Source organism: Mastigoproctus giganteus, chromosome 8, assembly GCF_048544385.1.
Source record: "Mastigoproctus giganteus isolate SK-2022 chromosome 8, ASM4854438v1, whole genome shotgun sequence".
Taxonomy (NCBI): domain Eukaryota; kingdom Metazoa; phylum Arthropoda; class Arachnida; order Uropygi; family Thelyphonidae; genus Mastigoproctus; species Mastigoproctus giganteus.
In genome coordinates, this window is record NC_143582.1 from 195,373,447 (window position 1) to 195,394,398 (window position 20,952).

At 34.2% G+C, this 20,952-nt stretch overlaps 1 protein-coding gene across 1 annotated transcript; it reads left to right on the forward strand.

Moving 5' to 3' along the window:
- The first annotated feature begins 1,586 nt into the window (after positions 1 to 1,586).
- Positions 1,587 to 19,616, forward strand: LOC150082135 (troponin I 4-like). The gene is made up of 8 exons (XM_090380434.1): positions 1,587 to 1,655; positions 4,440 to 4,598; positions 4,712 to 4,835; positions 7,926 to 8,026; positions 14,182 to 14,225; positions 15,957 to 15,998; positions 16,137 to 16,239; positions 19,329 to 19,616. Exons 1-8 carry the CDS (start codon positions 1,587 to 1,589, stop codon positions 19,365 to 19,367), a joined length of 681 nt encoding a protein of 226 aa, XP_090236560.1. The 3' UTR covers positions 19,368 to 19,616.
- The last annotated feature ends 1,336 nt before the right edge of the window (positions 19,617 to 20,952 follow it).

Consider the following 20,952-nt stretch of genomic DNA (forward strand, 5'->3'; position numbering starts at 1 on the left):
ATTCTGTTGGTCCTTCGCATCCAATCCATCTATGTGCAAAATCTGTGGACAGTCACCCCGAAAGTCATTTGAAATTTTGAGAAGTGGGAGCACCATTTTATATAAAAACGAGTTCCTGCTTATTAAGGAGTAAGTATGAACTTTACTTCTGGCCAAACGAATGTATGAAACAGTTAAGTACCTGTTTCCATTCAATGTATCAAGAAGAAATGTGGACCAATGAGTTGTTACGGTGATTCGGCACCAAACAGTTACTTCGGAGGATTTTTCCAGCGTTACACACTTTTTGGATTGGATCACTCTCTGATCAGTAACAGTTGTTATGTCTGTTCAAAAAGCGTTTGTTCTAGAGGGTAGCACAGTAGCTATAATCATCGTTTTCCATACACGGGGTGGAAAAGGGCCAGGTTCGAATCCCATCAAGGAAATTTTATGGACTTCTTTTCACTTTGTGGCTGAGTTAGTCCGTCTCAGGCGAAGATGGAAAGGTTTTTTCCCTTCCAGAAACTCGAATTTTTCGTCCAGCAAAACAGGTAAACCGATCACAGAACACGTGCAATTTATGAACATTATACACATGGATAGATGAAGTTGTTCTCAGGTAACCCTGATATGACATCTTATTTTTTGTTCACAAATCGGTCGACACGAGACACTGCTTCTTATTACCAGGATAAATAAATGTTTATTAACAAAAAATCACTCCTAAGCCACTAAAGAAAACTTTCAGAAACTCTTTTCGCCTATCTCAGTTTTCAGAATACAACTCTGCACATAACGGAGTTTGTACGGTTTCTGTGTTATGGAAGTTTCATCTCTTGGTGCAGCCAGTTAATTCTTCTTGACACCCCACTAACGAAATATCTTCCATTGCTTGGACAGGGAAAGGCAAAGTTTGGTAGCCATAGCAAACAAAACAAAAACAGAGAAATAAAACCAATTAGCAAAGTTAGTTTCAAAATCTGAATTTAAGGACGTCCATAGACTGAAATATAAAATAACAAATCCATCCTTTTATTATTCAATACCTGCTACTTTTTATTCAATACAATTTTAGTGAAAAAAAATTATATTCTCTAAGATATACATAGGTATTTGTGCTGAAATGAATTTCTTTCTTACAGGTTTTCTCCAGGCTAAAATCCTAACCCTCCATCATTATGGCAGAGTGAGTAAAATCTTAATTTGGACTATACTTAAGAGCGAAGAAAAGTACTGTATCTAGAATACATTAGTGCTATTGAGTCACGTCTCTTTTTAAGTTAATACCAAGGAACGTAGCCAAATCAGATGCTAGACTATATTTCATGGCGCACTGACACATTCCTGTTTGATGTGTAACTTATCTCATTTGGCTGCAGATAAAATATTGAATTTATAAAAACATGTGATGCAATTAAAGTAAAACGGAAAATTGTACCGATTGGTTTAATTTATACATCCATGGGCAAGTGACGTGGTTCTTTGGTAACTCTAATATGGCAGTTTTTTAAAGCCCTTTTATGTATAGTTTCCATAATTTACGCTTATTTGGGGACCCCCTTAGTTTTCAAGTGAGTTCTTCTTCTTGTACATTTTTTGTCGATATGGACTTTACAATAGCTATTCCTAGAAGTTTTAGGCCAGCTGAATGCAACATCTCTGATGATGACGAAGTAATCGAATGATGATGCAATATCTCTGATTATGATGCAAAACTCGAACTGTGATGATGAAGTAATAATAAAATGGTGATGCAATAGCTGCGATGATCCTGCAATATCTGCGATTTAATAATCGAAGTGACGCAATTGTATCATTATCTGCGATGATGATACAATAATCGAATTGTGATGCAATATCAGTGATAAAGATTCAATGATCGAGTAGTGATGCATGCAATATCTGTAAGGATGATGCAATTATCGAGTAGGGATAAATATTTGTGATGATGCAATACTCGAGCGATGATGCAACATTCGAATAATTACTGTTGTTGTTGTTTGAATGCTATTGGAGTAAGAGGCGGTAATGTAACGTTGTTGCTGTATCATGCAATTTTGGACAGCGAACCGTTGTGTTCTCTCGACACGGTTTTGTATCGCGAGAACACAAATGGTTACTCTGTCAAGGTTTGGTTCCTATTCTTCTATTAACTGTTGGAGAAATATCTTCGAAGTTATTTTATTTAATTTTTTCTCCATATGATTTGATGAACAGTTTTGTAAAATCTATGAATGGAAGTTGGTGAAATAGTGAGCACTTCAACCTGCGTGGACTGGTCTTTGATTTCTTAAAGAATTACAGATTATTCTCAGACTTTTTGTGGTACTTCCTGTACCACTTCTACAGTGAATTCGATATCGTATCATAAGGATAGTGTTATGGGAATTCACTGAAGAAGTAGTATAGGAAGCAGTACCACGAAAAATCTAAAAATAGTGTTTAATTCTTTTAGAAATTAAAGGCAGATTACAGTCCACGCTGGTTGAAGTGCTCATTATTTTACCAGTTTCCATTTCATGATATACCTGCGCTCTATGCACCTAAAAGAATATTTAAAATGTCAATGGCAATGTTTAAAATTTTTCTGGGTTCACAAATCCGTACAGTCATGAAAAAATCAGCAGAACAACTAAGAGTATAATGAAATGGAAACCTACAGGGAGGAGGCAAGAGGAAGACCACGAAAAAGATGAATGGATGACGTATAAAAGGACTTAAAGACCGTGAGAATAAGAAGTTGGAGAAGTTTGACTTCTGGGAGGGCTTATTGGTGGAACATCGTCGAGAAGGCTAAGACCCACCCAGGGTTCCAAATTGGTGAAATATAAAAAGCAATAATTACTGTATATGACATATAATTTTCGTATTTAACGTTAAATAGCTTATATCTTTTCTATTACCCCAAACATTCCTAATAAATAATTTAAAAAATTAATCATATTTAGACTGCTGGCTTTGTGAGTTGAATGGATAATTTTTTTTCAGTAAGTCTAAGGGCTGTTCACAAATTGAGTAACTTCCTTTTTTAGCTTATTTTTAACCCCTTATTAATGAGATTTTCCTTAATCATCTACATATCAGTGTAACTTCACATATCAGTTTTGTTCTATTTAATTCTTGTTTATAATAGTTGTGCCTTTGTGGAAACCACTGTGGCTTCGAAGATGCAATATGGAAACGAAATCCTGACTTAAGCTGCTTTCTTCCAATGGAGTTTGATTTTGCGCCACTAGATATCTCGTGATGATGCTAATATTATTACAGCTGTAGATTCGAACATTGTACTCATTGTTTTGTGCATATTAATTATATAAAAATTTTGTAATGTATCCCGGACACCATTTCTTGATGTCTTTGAGAGTGGTCGTTGTAGTCGCAGATTCCTGACACTGACTGTACAGTAATCTACTCCACAATTTATTTTAAACGTTTTGTCTCTGTAAACGTCTAATATTTATCTCAGTCTTTCTATCACTTATACCAAGTCAAACACAATAGATAATAACAAAACGTTGCTGTCTTCAATTCTTCCATTATATAGCTCACAGTGGTAGATAGTGAGTTTCATAATGGTAGTTGTAAAGTGGCCTTTAGTTAAAGGACACTTTGCAGGTACCAGACAACGTGTCAGAACTTGAAGCTGTGCCAGCGTGTTCTTGGACATACATTCTCCTCCCAACTACTGGTATTGTCCAATGTAACCCGAGAGTCAGAAATCAATTTTGGATAATTCAAACTGATTCTTATATCATTTTATTTATTGAACTTTATGTAATTTTAATCCATATTTATGCATTCGATATTTTTAAAACATAGGAAGTGAATCACCACCGTTGATGTCAGAGTGCTATAGCGCCATTTAGATTAACACCCACTCTGTCCTGGACCCAGGGTATATTTTAACTGGTCGATAAAGGCAGCAAGTCAGCGCTCCAAAACGAAAGTTAATGCAACACTTCAGTTCTTCACAGTACTTATTTATTTTTATGAAAAATCCTGTTACATAACATTCATAAGAATATTTCCCCTCGCCTCCTCTCCTCTTCCATCATGGTAAGCCAACCACAGAACACAGCATTTATAGAATTATACTGACGTTCCATAGCCTTGGTTGCATTGCTTTGGCATATAAACAAATCAAGAACCATCTGTTTACGAAATTTGTGAAGGCCCTAAATTGTATTTTAACAAAATATTGACAAAAATATGATATTTGTGCTAGTATTACGTGTACTAATTATTGTTTCTTTTCTTTTTTTTTCTCTCCTTTTCAACGTCAATCCTGGAACTTAAAAGTGAGGTAAGAAGCCCATTTATTCTTATATGTTAGTCAGTATTATTATAGCGGTTAATTAATAAAACCTATACAATATCTAAAAATTACTATCTTTTTAAAAATATGCATTTAATTTTAAATTAATTTTATCATCTTTCAGTGAACTAAATTTAATTAGTACTTTAAACTGTTTCATTGCTTCTTATTTTTCTCCCAGGAAGAAAGAAAGAGACAGGAGAAGGAGAGGAAGAGGGCCGAGGTGCGACAGCGTCTCGAAGCCCAATCAGCAAAGACCAAGAAGGGTTTCATGACCCCTCAGCGTAAGAAGAAGCTAAGGGTAAGTATTATTTCATAGTTATTGTGATATTAAATTTGTTAATTCACATTCTGTATCGTATATCATAAGTGATGTGCGCGATCACGTGGCTTATCATCTCTGTACACCAACAGACACTATTGAGGAAGAAAGCCGCTGAGGAACTGAAGAGAGAACAGGAAAGGAAAGCCGAAGAAAGGAAGAAGATCATTGCCCAGAGGTGTGGACCAGCCAAGAACGTGGACAACGTCAATGAAGGTATGAATCATGGTCTTCTTTCTTTTTCCTCTCCTCCAACGGTTAAATTTTTGTTGAATTACCCATTCGGAGATACATACATTTCTCAAGAAAGACCTTCAGTATTTTTTTTGTCAAAAATAAATGCTGGAATAACTTTAATTAGCTGCTATTAAAAAGTTATTTCTAAAAATAAACATTTTAAAAGTGGTACAGAATATCTAGCAATACGGCAAAAAAAATATCTAAAGGATAAATTTTCTTTTAAATATTGATATAATCATAATCGAAAAGCTAAAAAAGACACCAAAAATCCTACCGTCGAAATTGGTAATAAGGAACTTATAAAATAAACAAAATTAACAGTACAGTAATAAAATAATTGATTTTATCAAAAAAATGAGATTGCTATTTGAAAATCAAATTAAACCAAACAGTTAATAAACTTTAAATAGGAAAGATAAAAATGAAATCTATCAACCGAGTTAGAATAATCTTTTCAGATCACTTCTAAGCATCTGGAAATTGGTGATTAAGGTAGATCCTATTGAGTGGAAAAGGTCTAGGTTCCAGTTATCAAGACGGCGTGAACTTTTATGAGCTTCTGCAACAGTGTTATACAGTTAGTCTATCTCGAAGTTTTCACCTGAAAATTGGAGTTTTTCATCCAACAGATAATAAAGCAAGCCGGAGAACATAATATATTAACTCCTTAAAGCCTTTGCAAAGAAAAACAAACCAGCAATAGCAGGGTCATTCAATTTACAAAGGTTTCTGTAAATGGAGTTCTGGTAGATGATTTTAAAAATTAATTTATTTCTTACTTTTGAGCAATTTGAGATTATTCAAGTTACATAGGATTCTAATAAAAGTTTTGGAGTATAACTGCACATCGCTGTACTGAATTAAAATGATGTAATCGTGCTCTTACATGAAAGGTTATTTGTTCTTGTTTGATTTTAAGGCATGGAAACAGTCCATGGGATAAGTAAATAGCATGTATTCTGTGATCTGTTTTCTGGATGAAAAACCCGAATTCCGAGAGAAAACGCTATCCTGCGGCCCTAGGATAATGTACACAGATATGGTTAAGCACATTACAGGCTAGTTTATTGGCTGCAATAAAGGGGTTTCAAGAAGTTGAGAATTCAGATAGTCCATTCGGTCGTAATAGAGTGTAAACGGATATTTGTTTAAAGATATAACTGTTTCTCAAGACCAAGAAACTCTCCTAGAATGTGAAAAAAGTCCATTAAAGTTTCTCATCTTTATACGAGATCTGAACCGAGAAATTTCTGACAAGATTTAAAGGTACAGCAATTGTAATCGTGCTAGTAGCGGGGGCCAAATTAAAAATGGTTATTGTTGATTTTATGGCACATCAACCCAGTGGGCCATATTTCGCCAGTGTGTTCATTGTCCAACTTGTATATTTTCTTGATGAAAATCCTGGAAATAACTCTTGGGTGGATGAAATTGTGAAGAAGACTTTAAGAATTCTTTCTGTCATGAAGGGATTCGGCCCCAGATCTCGCCAAATGAATTAACAAGTGGCGAAACAACTATATTATGACGAAGAACTAAAGAATTATTCCATCATTATGGGTTATATTTAAGTTAGTTTTTCAGCAGAGCTATATTACAAATAAAATAAATAAATATACGGGTAAATATTACACATAACTGAAGAATTTACTATGCAAGTATCGCTAGTACTGTATATGATTTGAGGGTTGAAAAGACAAAAGATAATTGTGGACGTTGGACTTTAAATTTCGATAAATTGTAATTTTCAGGAAATGCATAAGATGGCAGGTTGGAATTGAACTCACCTGGACAATGATTAAGGTATTAAATTCCAAAAAAACTGATCTGAATATAATCTCCCATTGTCAGATAAATTTAGACAATGCCTTTCTGTAATTTTTTGACCCTAAATGATTACCTAAATACTGACTTTTTGTTCTTTTATGCTATTTTTACTTTCTTGTGTAAATATCAGAGGAGTATCTAGGTATGCACCAGAGACAAGTTCTGGCTACCAGTTTTCCCTATCAGACTTCCCCAGCAGCTGTCTCGCTCGCCCATCCCTAGTTACTCCTCTGTGTAAATAACTTTGTTTGATACACTTATATTGTGTTTTCTAATTACTTGCTTAGCCAAATAGATTTTTTTTTGAATACAAGAATATCACTTTGAATATTTTTAAAAATTTAATTTATTATTATTTTTTTTTAAACCCAAAGCTATGATCTTTAGCTGGTCTGCATTCAGAATAGATTTTGAGAACTCTAGAAGCTTAATTTTGTAAAGAAGTTTTTTTTTTTTTAATTTGTAAAATTGTTGCAGGAAGTAATTTTTATGAAAATTTTGAATTGCCCTTAAAGTCAGCTATTGTGCTAAAGCAGAATCACTTTGCAATTTCTGCAGTCCCTAGCTTTGCCGAAACTCATTCTGCCCCCCTTTCCCCTTCATTTACTGTTCATTCCTTCCCGGGTCCGATACCAGTTTTAAGTTTACCTCCCTTTTAACTTCTTCGACTAAAAATTAAAATTCTTAAACTAAAAGTGATCGTTCCTAATACTGTAATTGCAACTTCTTGTCCGTTACACCTTATGCCTTATCCTCAACCTTAAGCCTAATCCTGATCTTCATCTACAGCTACCCTGCAAGCCATCTGTAAGGAGTATTATGCCAGAATTAACAACCTGGAAGATGCAAAGTATGATCTGGAGTACGAAGTTAGACAGAAAGAAGTCGTGGTACGAAAATCCAAACGGATTCTTTTTTTTTTCTTTTTTTTTTTTTGTTGTTGTGTGGCAGTAGAAATTGATTTTGCAGCTTCTTTTATTTTGTTTCAAAAAAAAATCATTTTCGTTTTTTTTGAGCTAATGCATCGCATTTTTTAAGCAGCTTATGTTTTTTTTTTGTATTCTTTTGTTGCTTTGTTTACGTTTTGTGAACTTGAGCTGTGTGCTTATTTTGCTTTTTTAAATTTTATTTGCGTGTTTATGCCCATAATGCTTTGCTTTCTAACAGTTATTGCTTTATATTATGGTGGCGCTCTACTAACATTTTCTACTAAATATTTTACTTGCGAATGGTTTACAGCTCTGCTGCAAGCAGTATGCAGAGAATACTTTGATCGTATTCTTCATCTTGAGGGTGAGAAGTATGACATGGAATACGAAATACGAAAGAAGGACAGTGAGGTTAGTAAACCATTTATATTTATCAATGCTAATTGCAGGATTAATTCATACACCTATTATTTCATATTATCCCTGAAGTAATCATGCTTGAAATAACTGAAACACTACGCCCTTGTTTATAGATTATCTGTTGATAATTCGAAGTAAGATCCTTAAAAACGCAAATAGAACTAAATAATCTTATGAATAACATTCTTAATTCTGAAATTCTTAATTCTCAAATTCTTAATATTGTTTACTTCTTAATATTATAATGCAATTTGTTGACAAAAGTGTGCACTCACTTTTTATATAACGATCTTTCATATTTATTGAAAGCGCCTTCTGCCATCGTATTATTTGCTGTAGGATTACGTATTTGAAAAGCATTAAACTACCTTTAAAGAAAGATATTGTTTAAGGCATAAAAGATTTAATTCAGCAAGCTTTTCTTGAGACTCTCACACATTTACTTTACACATATTCAAATTTCAACATTGGCACCAGCATTTAAAACAACGTTTCTCAATCTGACCATTATATTTTCCAGCAAACATGGAGAAAAAAAAGTTCGCAGGAAAACCGTGCATCTTAAAAATAAGAAACTTTTAAGTCACAGCGTAAAAACAAAATAAGTTGAAATTTTCAGCCGAATTGGAGAACAGATTAGCCCTCGCAGTTAGCACAGCGGTTACGATCGCAAGCTTGGGTTCGAGTCCAAAACTGGAGAAACTTTTATGGACCGAGTTAGTAGGTCTCGATCGTGAATCGCACTTATTTTATTTTCGGAACTTCGAGTGGTTCACGCAAATCGACCATACAATACACGTAATTTATAGACAATACATCGATGCCTCATGGCCTTAGGGCATTAGTACAAAAATCAAGAAACAACAATGAGCAGCACTAATTGATTACCTTTCTAATGATAATCAAAAAGGTTAAAGACTCAGAAATGCTTTCTTCTGTAATTTAAGAGAACTATTAATATATTTTTCCTGATGAGAGCCTATAAAAACTATATGACTTTCGCCTTTCCATTCTTAGACTGTCTCTCTGTTATCTGACTGAGGTCACGAGTAAGGATTTTTTGGACTCTAAGAACTACGGCTTGTGTGGGCAAGTTGTAGCGGGTCTGACTGGTGACCTGGCATCTGCATATTAAGAAAGAGGCACATACCCTGATTCTTGATTCTATGAATTGAAAGAAAAAGGGAGAATACCTTGCATGCAGACCACCGAGTTAAGCTATTGTTTAAATTTGCTATGAGCGTAGTATTACTCTATTACTGCACATGTCAGCGTATTATAAGGAGGCATCGGATGATAATCGAGTTATTTATTTTTTAGTTTATAACCTTTAAAAAAAATTTTAAATTTTTGATCAAAAAATCTTAAAAACTGATACATTCTCTTGATGGAGACTTGGTCTACCATCCGAAATATTTTCAGATTTTCTGAACTTCATGTAGAATTGTATAATAAACTTTTTGTTCCACAAAAAGGTGCTGCATTTTTACAACACAAAAAACGTGTCACTTTTCCCATGGCCAAGTTAATCGACCTCGTTTAAAGGTTGCATAGTCTTCTTTCTGATTTGTTAGTTATTGTAAGGTTTTAGGCGCATCAGCAACTTAGGTCATATTGCACCGTATATATTATGTAAATTGCATATGTTCTGTGGTAGATTTTCTCTTTGGTGAGCGAAAAACTAGAGTTTTAGGAAGAGAAAGCACTCTTCACCACCCTCACCTGAAGCCAACTAAAGGGACCCATAAAAATTCATTCTTCACGTCATTCGTGAGATTCGAACTCAGCTCTTTCCACCTGGTATGGAGAAGATTGTGATTATACCAACTGTGCTACCCACGAGGGCGTAGTTACCTTCCTGCAATTGGGATTTTTTTAACCAGAAACACAAAAAACCATCCATAGCACACGTATATAGACAAAACGCACTAATGCTTCGTGTCCTTAGATTCTTTAGCGAAAAAGCAATTCATACATTTATTTTTGAGTTCTGAATACTGCCCATAAAGTTTGGCATCATAGTTAACAGCATGCATCACATTTCTCAGAAGAGATCCGAAGAAGAAGAATGTGGTTGGAAGAAGAAGAAGAATTTGGAAGAAGTTGGAAGAAGAAGAAGAAGAAGAATGTGGTTGGCAGCCACAAATGCAATAAACATAACTTCACATAAAAAGTCGTAACATAAGAAAGGGACAGCATCTGCTGCTATAACAGAAATTTCAGCTGTATCTACTTATTGGTTATGATATGACATCAAACGTCCTCGTGGGTAGCACAGTTGGTAGAATCGCTGCTCTCCCCACACCGTGTGGAAAAGACTTGGGTTCGAGTTCTGTCAATGACGAGAGGAATTTTTATGGCCCTTTTGCACAACGTGGCTAAGTTAGTCGGTCTCAGGTGAGGGTAGCATGGTTTTTTCTTTCGGAAACTCGGTTTTTCGTCCAGCAAACAGAAAATAGACCACAGAACACACGTAATTTACAAACAATATATACAGAGCAATATGGCTTTAGTTGCTGATGCTCCTAAAACCCAACAACAACATGACGTCAAACTGAAAATTGCCTTCTTTTTTAAATAAAGGTTATATGTGCAATAATGATGTGCTTTCTGTTCCCGTTTTATAGTACACAGAAAACAAAACAAGCAAAAAGGCAATACCGACATTTCCACAGATTCAAATAAACAGGTTGATCATTTAATTCGGAAATGGATTCACCTTAATTTTAATTCGTCGCTAGGGTCTTCCGGTGGCCTCTCCTTTTCAAAATAATCTCCTTTATAGTGTATACATTTACACCATCAATGAACCCACTCTTAGAAGCAGTCCCGAAGCCATTTCCTGATAAGTCTTTGAGGGTGGTCGTTGTCACTTTATACCATGTCGAACACAATATCAAATAACAGAACCTTGCCCAGTCTTCAAATCTTACATTATGCAGCTCACTTAACAGTTCACACTGACAATACGTAACTTAAGGCCACGTTGCAACTATTCGACAACTTGTCAGAGCTCGAAAATCTCTCAACATATTGTTGGACAATACCAATATACTCTCCTGTCATGTACCGAAAGTTCACTAAAATTTCAGTGGCTGTGCGGTGGCGCTGCCATTCAGCGAATTAAATGATCAGCCTGTGCTGAAATAAGCACAAATAAATCAATAATTATTTTATTATCATATAATATTGAATTAGTGGATGTACACTTTCTGTTGGTACCATAGCGTATATACACGACGTCCTAAAGTAGTAACTTCATTATTACAGAAGATAAAACTGCTAAACAGCAAAATTATATTCACTTCGTCTAGTTTTTCTACCGCTGTGCTCAATGCTTCACTTAGATATCTGGCTCATAACTGTACATAAAATCTCTAACTGTGGTTCAACAGCTCTTTCATTTTTTTATGCACTGAGTGGCCACTTTATTAGGTACTACTACAATTTTTGCGAAATGATGGCTCTTTCCGTATTCAGGTGTTCATACCCAGCGATATAAAGCAGGTGGGCAGATGCGTAGAAATGTGCAGTTCGGTGCGAGAAAGGGCAAGACAAAGATTTAAGTGACTGACATCGGTTGGTGGTTGGAGCTAGAAACACCGGTAAGAGTTTCTTGGAAACTGCAGGGATTTTAACGCACGACTGTCCAGGTGTATCGAGATTGGAAAATATCAATAATATCGACAGATATGACAGGCTCGTTGATATGACAGGCCAACGGAGGTTGAGAAGACTTGTACAGGGTATCAGAAAGGTTACCGTGAGTCAAATAACAACCCAGTAGAATAGAAGTAACTAAAGAGTCATTTCATAATGCAAAACTCGTTGTACTTTATCACGGATCAGATATCGCAGCCGACGACGAATCTGGTTCCATTCCTATCAGCAATACAGACGGTAAGTTTACAATAAGAACACCAACACTGGATAGTGGAGAATTGGAAATGTGGTGCTTGATCTGACGAATTAAGAACTAGTTCCTGCTGTTTCATGCTGACAGGATGACCTGAATATGCAGGCTGCTGATGACGGCATAATGGCGTGGGGAGTATTTTCATGATGCACATTGAGTCCCCTTGAGACCATTGGAGAAACCTTTGGGTACTACGTGTTATCTAGAAATTGTTCCGATTAAGTCTGCAGTGCATCCATCTGCGAATTGACTCTTCCAACGGAAAATTGACGATATCACAAGGTTAGAACTGTATGGTACTGGTTCTAGTAACACGAGAGTGAATTCAGTTTGCTATGGTGGCCTCTCCCAGTCACGTGATCTCGGTCTATTGGAGCACATGTGGGATGAGGTGGAATGAACTCTTCAGAGCAGAGGTTCACAACCATACAATTTATATGAGGAACAACTATGAGAAGCACTTGAACCCACATGGACCAACAATCCTCTGGCATGCTGTACAATAACTTATTGAGTCCATGCCACCGTAAATCCTGGCTGTTTTGTAGGTTAAACGGGACGTTCTTGCTATTAAGTAGGTGTGTCTCATAAAATAGCCATTAAGATGCAGTTTGTCAGTTGCGATATCGTTCACAGCTATTTTCTTGGTTATAACACTGTAAATCACTGGAGTTTTCACCCACCGCGTGTAACTTCCCTTTTTAACGTAATCCCATAGGGGAAAAAAACTGGTTATCGGGTTAAACTTACTTTTCGGGTACAGAAGTCATTCATCCAAACAAAGTTGAAATTCCAGATTCCAGTAGAAGGCTTCCTCTCCAAAATCACAACATCTTATTGAAATTCGAGCCCGGTGACCAACTGTTGCAAGGTTTCATCTGTAACGGTTTTCTCTGCAAAGATCGTATAACTTTACTGTGAAAAAAGGCAACATTGCGCATTAACTTTTGGAGAATCTCTCTGTTTCTGAAAATCAGGCTCGTCTTTCACTTCAGATAACACGAATATTGCACGATAAATTTTATGTCCTGTTGAATGTGACATTATTAGTTTCCTGTTCGTCTGACAAGTGATTTTTCAGAAACTGTTCTTTCTAACGATAACTTTCAGAACTCTCAGCTCACACTTTTGGCTTTTCCTCATAATGTACCGCCATTTGCATTCGATCTGTTGCTGCCACCTGGTGACGGCTGCCAATTGTATATCTTATACCAGCATATTACTAACCACCACACACACACACACAAATGGGCTCTTCTGCTATCGCTTCTATTTGGATTCAGTCTAATGTTGCCACCTGGTGAGCAATTCCAAAAGCATGATTCATAGCTTTGGAACACACCCAATGATGCTATTCTTTTTGCTCCACGATTCGCTGTTTCATCTTCTATTATAAGAAAAAATTTAAGGATTGATGATTGACAATGCCACATTTCAAGTAGGTGCGGGGGCGGCTTCCATAATAGATGTCTGAGGAAGTGATCCACGTGGAAGGAACTGAGTCGAATGAAGTTATTGAAAGTGGGAATTGTATGTTTTTTGTGGACACCTTGTATATTGTTAAAACTGACCACAGATTCAACTCTTTTGATTTGAATGAAATCATGGTCAGTCAGAAGATTAATTCCTATAGCTAGGCGGTGTTCACTCTGTTTTCAGTTTCTTTTTTGTTTCTTATTTCTTTTGATTTACCTTTGTTACGTAACCGATCATTCTGGAACTTCGATTATTCTGAAATTGAGGAATTCGATGAAACATTATTAAAGATTTCCTGAAATTACTAAAGTTGGGGGGGAAAAAGAGAGAGCAAATGCAAAGGTGGGATCTCCTGATTTTCTTCTCTCAAGCTAAATTTTCCTGTTGAAGTTGTCCTCTTCATGGTTCACATTTACTATTTTATTCGCAAGTCAATTTAATCTGTTTCCAACACAGGTTGGAAACATTAAATTGAACCACCAATAATGACCATAACTCTATTATCGTAACTAGAAAGCAAAGAGATTGAAGATTTAAATACTGTAATACAAGATAATATCAGTTGGCACACTTATTTCGAATATAATAAACTCGCCAGGAAATACATTTATTTTTAATGTAAGGCAGGGCAGGATTTACCGGCGTTATTCGTGACCAGTCTTTCTTGGTCATGAATAAAATGCCTTTTTCACACATTGTAAGTGAAGAAGTCATGCAATGCCACTGTATAAAATTCTTTTTTTTATTTTTTCAGATCAACGAACTCAGCATCAAAGTGAACGACCTCAGAGGCAAATTGTAAGTATTATTTTTGCAGATGAAAACTTTTTAATTTTTTTTAATTTGTAAGGATAGAAAAGAGTTAGGAAACCTTTAAAAAATCTTTCTACCGCTAATATGAATTATAGAACACAACCGTGTAAAATAACCCCATTGTCAGGAAACCAGTGGGAAAAAAAATATGATATTAGGGTCCCCTGTATCATCTACCCATATATTTGCCTGTTTTGCTGGACGAATCGATTTGCCTGTTTGCTGGACGAAAACCCCCCAGTTTCTAGGGAGAAAAACTTTCCTATCTACGCCTGAGACCGACTAACTCAGCCACGAAGTGAAAAAACAAAAGATTAAAAAATGTAATAATTTACATTTCAAATAATTCAATAATTAATTCAAATTAGAACTGGGGATAAGCTATCTAAACTTTTTTTTGTTCATCTTGCAAAATTTAATCAGTGTAGACCCATCTAGTATGAGTGTTATTATTGCATTTGCTTTCCTTTGTTCATTATCATTGTTTTTCATCTAGGTTCGAGTTCAGCCTCGCCACATGATGAATATCTATTACTGACCGCAAAACGGTCAATAGAAATAGTCAAGATGCTTGGACAGTGCTGTTCAGGTTTTCTATGGGCCATATTTATTAGGTGTTTATATTTTGATCACATCGAAGGTACCCACTTCGCCTCTTTGAGATATTTCTCAGATGTATATAAGCAACTTTGAGAAAAATACTAAGATATTGCTTTGTATTTGAATAGGAGGTCAAACCGTCCTTCACAATAACGTATTTGCATTTTGAAATTACTGTGCCTTTAGTTGTTATCCCGTTGACAAAACAGGTAATTTGCTTCTTGAAAACCGTGATTTATGATTTCATCCAAATACTCTTTGATATTTGTCAATTATTTGTTAAGATAATGAAGTACAGTAATAGTCTAACAGCCTGAGCATCTATCCTCTCTAGAACCTGCTACAGGTTCGACATATTTTCATTCTATTTTCAGTTTTTAATGTATGTTCATATATTTACCAGATTGATGATGAGTAAAATGACATTAACAATTCCATTTCAGATATCCATGTTTTTTTTCACCGCTCACATTGCCATCCAAAATTCATTGGCCAATTAATCGATCTCTCCACAGCTTGTGTGCACCTTTGAACATTTTGCACATGAATGAATGGGTTCCTGTGGGGTGAATTATGCTTATTGACATTACAGCTGAGGATATTTCCATTTTACCGAAAGTGATCCTTTATTTGTTGGGATTCAATGACATTCAGTGGCATCCGTATTATCAGTTTATGAACCATTTTGATTTTGTAGGGATGGAACCATCTTTGTAAGTCACTGGAATTACTCCTGCAAATACCAATTTCCTGTGAATTCTTGGAGTTTTCTTTCTGGTTAAATAATCTTTGGGCTGTTTAGCAACCAATTAAATACAATAGCCGTTTGCTAATTTTTTAGATTATTTTGCTGGATGAAAAACCCGAGTTTCCAAGAAAAAATAAATAATAAATAAAAACAGTCCCCCTTCAGAAACCAATTAACTCTATTACAAAGATTTACAAGGTCTCATCTACCTGTAAAGAAACAAAAAACAGTTAATAAACTATAAATTATACTATAATAAGTAAAATTATAAAAATGTATTAAATTACCTAACTTTTGTTTGACTTTGCGTCACTAATTACGTATATAAATTATGTATTGTATTTAGTATTCCTTCTTTCTATTTGTAGCGTCAAGCCTACCCTGAAAAAGGTAGCCAAGTTCGATACCAAGTAAGTTAATATTTGGTTTACTTAACAGAGGTGTTACTCGACGGATTATCCATTGGGTACAACCCAAATAAACATTATTTTTAATAACAGCGCATTAAAGCGTACTGTCAAATACGTTTATGTTCTTTTTACCCTCAGGTTTGAGAAGCTGACTAAACTAGTCGCCAAGGCTCAGATGGATCACCGTGCCAACCTGAAGTCTGTACAAAAGAAGTTCACGCTAGACGAAGAGGACAAGGAGGTATGAAATATTTTCCATTAATGGTTCAATGCATTTCTTTAAGAAAGAGTCTAGGGAGTGAATCGATGAAGCAGTTTTTAATTTCGAAATCTTGAACAAAACTATTGAAATTAAAAAAAAAAAAAAGAAATACGTAATCTAAAACGGGAGAATATAAGAGATATCTCTATGCGATTTCTGACTTTTTCCTTAAGAGAGGGAGACCCTAAGTTACGATCATTGGAAGAAATAATTAAGCGTCCAATGATCATTATAAAAAAATATATATATGATTAAAATTAAATGGCCTAAGTGTTTTTAAAAAAATAACTTAAATTATAATAAAACAAAACACCATGTAATATCACACTAACAATATACACTGTCCTCCAAATGTATTAGGACACCTCCAAGGATTGCTGTATTAGTTCGTGTCACAAAGTTTTTTAAAATTTTCTTTTTTATAGATGGTTTTCGTTTAGTGTCCCAAATACGCGTTGGAGGATACGATACACGTTTATAGAGTAGAAATAAAACATTTACATAAGCGTATATCTACGTCAGACTGTAAAAATTGTTTAATGATTGATGATCTTTCTGAACGTAACTCGTAAACTAATAAAGGTGATTCTAACTTCTCATTTCGCTTGTACGTTCGCATTCTATAGCGATAAATTGGAACAGCTACCAGATTCGGAACAATCCCCATTAGTGTACACCTACGGACTGTTTTCCGACAGACATTGGCTATTTTTAGAAATATCAAGTACTCAGTGACACGAGCCAGAGGTGGTATAATACTACATGTTGGAATCACTGTCCTCGCAAATAGCTTGGTCCACAAGAGACAAAAATAACAGCACGGATGGCTTGCTTTCCGGGAAATATTTAAAACCTAAATAGAGCTAAATCCTCAGTAGAAAGAAAGCATATCGAAGGCTCTTTTTGAAATTAAGCAATTTTTAATACAGAAACCGCTTTATGACCATCCACAAGAGTTCTAAATAAATAATGAGATTGGTTATCATAATATTTAATAGCTAAAAAATGGGGTTCTATTAATCTGGTTTTCTTCCAATCACTTCGATTATTCCTTAAGTTTATTTGGTTAATTGTAACTAAGGTGTTTATATTGAAGCCACCGAATGCAAATGAATCGTTTATAACAAATGCAATATAATCAATCAATAAATATAATTTGATATATTGTGACGATATATTTTTTTATATCTGGTATTCTAATAAAAATATTGCATAAAAATTCATTTCGAAGAATTATTCATTCAGTATTTCATTTCGTTTTTTTTTTTAAATAAGTTTAAATGACTTTTATTAATTTTATCTTATTTTGAAAGCCTGAACTGCATACTGATACTAATTCTTCGAAATATTTCAAAGGATTATTTATTGGAGAAGAATTAATAGAAGAAGTTTTTTAAAAAATCTGATGATTTTTCTTTAATTCGGGGAAGGTCGTGTGACAAGAATAGTCTAGTTTATCCCAGAAAGGCAATAATCTCATTAACAGAAGCGCCCATTAAGTACCTGCAATTAAAAAAAAAATAAATAAACCTTGGCTACTTTTTGGGATGTCAAGGATGATTTTAAGAGTAACATGAAATGGTAAGAATGTTCCGAGGATGGCTGAAAGAGGCCAACTTTCCTTGAAGTGCTTTTTCACTAAGGTTGGTGATGAAAATAAATAATTGTACTAATTTGGTAAGTAACAGAGTGCTTTTTTTTGTTTAAAAAAATCTCTGTCTGAAATAAGAAAGCGATTGCATCTTATTTAATCTCTATAGTGTTGGAATTACGAAATTTATAACCATCAAAAGATAAATTCTCATTTTAGAGACATATTTTGTTTTTAAAGAGACTCGGAGTTTTAAGATATTTCTAATAAGAAATTATATTTTTGTTTCTGCTGTATGGCTGTTGCTTGGAATTTTATTGCTGCTTTTTTATGTTTTTGATTTAAGGCTCTGCTTTTCTAACCAGCATGCAGAGATTGCATAAAAAACAATTAAACAATTATTTCGAAATTTTTATGGTGGACTTCAAATTTTTAAACAAATACCTAATTTGGACTTCTTGCAGTCGTTAAAAGAGTTTTCATAGTTGACCAAAATCGTTACAAAACATTTACTCGTATTTTAAATTGAGCATCAATTTGAGCATCTTTCTCTATCTCCTGTCTCTTCACATATCCATCAGATGAATGGAAAGTTGATTAAGATGGTTGGACTTTTTTTTAAAGAAAGAAACTCGATAAGCTAAAAAGCTGAGGATATGATAGCAAATTGGACGAAGAGCAAAAGACTGTTTAGAAAACAAGGAGTTAGAAATTTGGAGTTTTATCTTCACATATGAATATAAAACGATAAGCATCCAGTTAGAGTGGATTTGCTATTTTTCGTAGTTCATTATATAAATAAACTGTCTAACAGGAAAGAATCATAAATTAACTTATTGTAACTTGTTTTAATAGCTGAGATATGACACTGAAAACTCTGTGCTTCTCAGCCAAAGGCTTACTTCTCTCGCGATTGCACCATCCATTAAAATAAAGTGATTTATCTTATATTAATGTCCATACGTGTGAGTTATTAGGAGATATTGTAGTCTTAGAAATTGTTTCAGTTGTATTATGCATACAAATTTAATTGCCTTTTAACTTTGCTTAAATTTGTAATTATATTTTTTACTTGGCTGCTGAAACTAACTTACACACTTGTTATTTATTAAAAAAAATATATAATTTGCTATTTGTTTTACGCTATGTAACTTTCCTGTTTCCTTTCGTATTTAATATTTGTTTTTACCATATATACGTCTCTATGTATGTTGTGTACTAAAGTGACTGTCCCTTGAACTTCTCTGCGACTCTTACAATGCACTCTCACTGCTTCTTTCGCTCTTTCTTTCTATCTTTCGTCAATACAGTCTTTATTTTGAGAAGAAGAAGAAATGATTCCCGTTCCCGCTTTTCTTGCCAACTTATTCGCATGGGCCTCTTTCTTTTATACTTCCTAAACACCCTTCCCCCTTTCAATTATTTTTAGCAACTGGAAGAAATGTGCTTTCTACTTTTTTTTTTTACTATTTCACAGACGAAAAAGGCAGCGGCGCCAGAATGGGCGAACAAGTGAACCAACAGCGACCCCTTCTCTGTGCTGCATCTCCTGTGACGTTCAACATCCGTCCCTTTGTATTTAAATTGTTTTCGTTAATCTGTACTGGAACATTGTATCTGAACAGTCTGTCACTATTGGATATAGCCAAAATATCAGCGTGTAACTTTTAAAATGGGATGTAATTCTAGTCGCAATGATGTCACTGTAATCCAGTACTATGTATTCAAAGGTTTTGGTTTATTAAAAAGCGCGTTCTAAATTTAATTAGGCTTAAGAAGGCTTTTTTTTTTGCAGTTTTAACTTTACACTTCGAGCATCAAGTTGACTATTGGTTTTGTTGATAGCATCACAGTTAGGAACTTCTGGCCAGTCTCTTGATCACCACTCTTGACCAAGGGGCTGGCTGAAGTTCCTGACCATGATACTGTTAACAAAGGTAATAATCGTGGCGTTACAGTGTATTAATTGATAGTTCTTTCTTAATGGAAATAACCAGCGAAGGAGAGGACCCATTTAAAGTCATGATTAGTAAAATACACATACGATTTGTAGAAAAAAATATATCCAACTTTGAAAATAGGGCTTGTATTATAATAACTAATGCAATTCATGTTAGATGAGTTTCTATTTGGTGCTCCAAAAAAGGATATAAAAGATAGATGATTTAAAATTTTCAATAATAAAGTTGACATAAAATTAATTAAGCAAATAAACGATCTGTTTATAAATTGGTGAATTAATCTAATTTATTAAAATGCTAAACAGGAGGGATTTTCTTTCAACCTAGTGTATTCAATTGAATTGGTTTGCAGGCTACGTTTCTGAACAATATTGGGTTCTTTCATCAGCCCAAGAAAAAAGACTAGAATTCTTAAATTGCCTATCAAGCAACTTTCTCTGTTTGAAGGTAGATAAAAATACTCAAGCCAACTTCATCTAGAGCTTCCATCACTTGTTAAGCAGTTATGGAAATTTAGTCCATTTTTTTAGCGTGTTGAAGAAACTCCAAAAATGCTTCAGAAATATTTTCTGCAAAGCTAATTGGTTTTGTGAGTTGAATATACTAGATAGTGGATAAAAATGTTATTCAACTTTAGATATTTCCAACTGTAATGTACTCAATAACTGTATTTACTTAACAAAATAATTATTAATTATTAATTAATGTAGTCTATTGAAATACTTAATTAAATTAAAATTAAATAATTAAAATGATTTATTAATTAAATTTATTAATTTATTAATTAAAATTTAATTAATACGTTTTGCTGTGTATTTCAATTAATATCACTTAATTAATTATTAATTAATTTAGTCTACTTAAATTCTTAATTTAGAGAGTAAAACATGTATTTATTTAATTTTATTAAATGAATAGAATTATTGATTACATTTAAATTGGAAATATCATTTTGAAGCCTTTAAAAATTAAAACATATTATATTACTGTAATTAATTGTGCGTACATTGAAGTTGGAAATATCTCTTTGAAACCTTTAAAAAATAAAAGATATATATTACTGTAATTAATTGTGGCATCAACAGCAAAATGAGAATTAACGTAATTAATTATATAATTCGATATCAAGTATTCTCAGTC

Coding starts and splice junctions, on each gene's coding strand:
- LOC150082135 (XM_090380434.1), top strand. CDS start 1,587: ATGGACTTTACAATAGCTATTCCTAGAAGTTTTAGGCCAGCTGAATGC. Junction 4,599..4,711: donor AGCGTAAGAAGAAGCTAAGG/GTAAGTATTATT, acceptor GTACACCAACAG/ACACTATTGAGGAAGAAAGC. Junction 14,226..15,956: donor AACGACCTCAGAGGCAAATT/GTAAGTATTATT, acceptor TTCTATTTGTAG/CGTCAAGCCTACCCTGAAAA.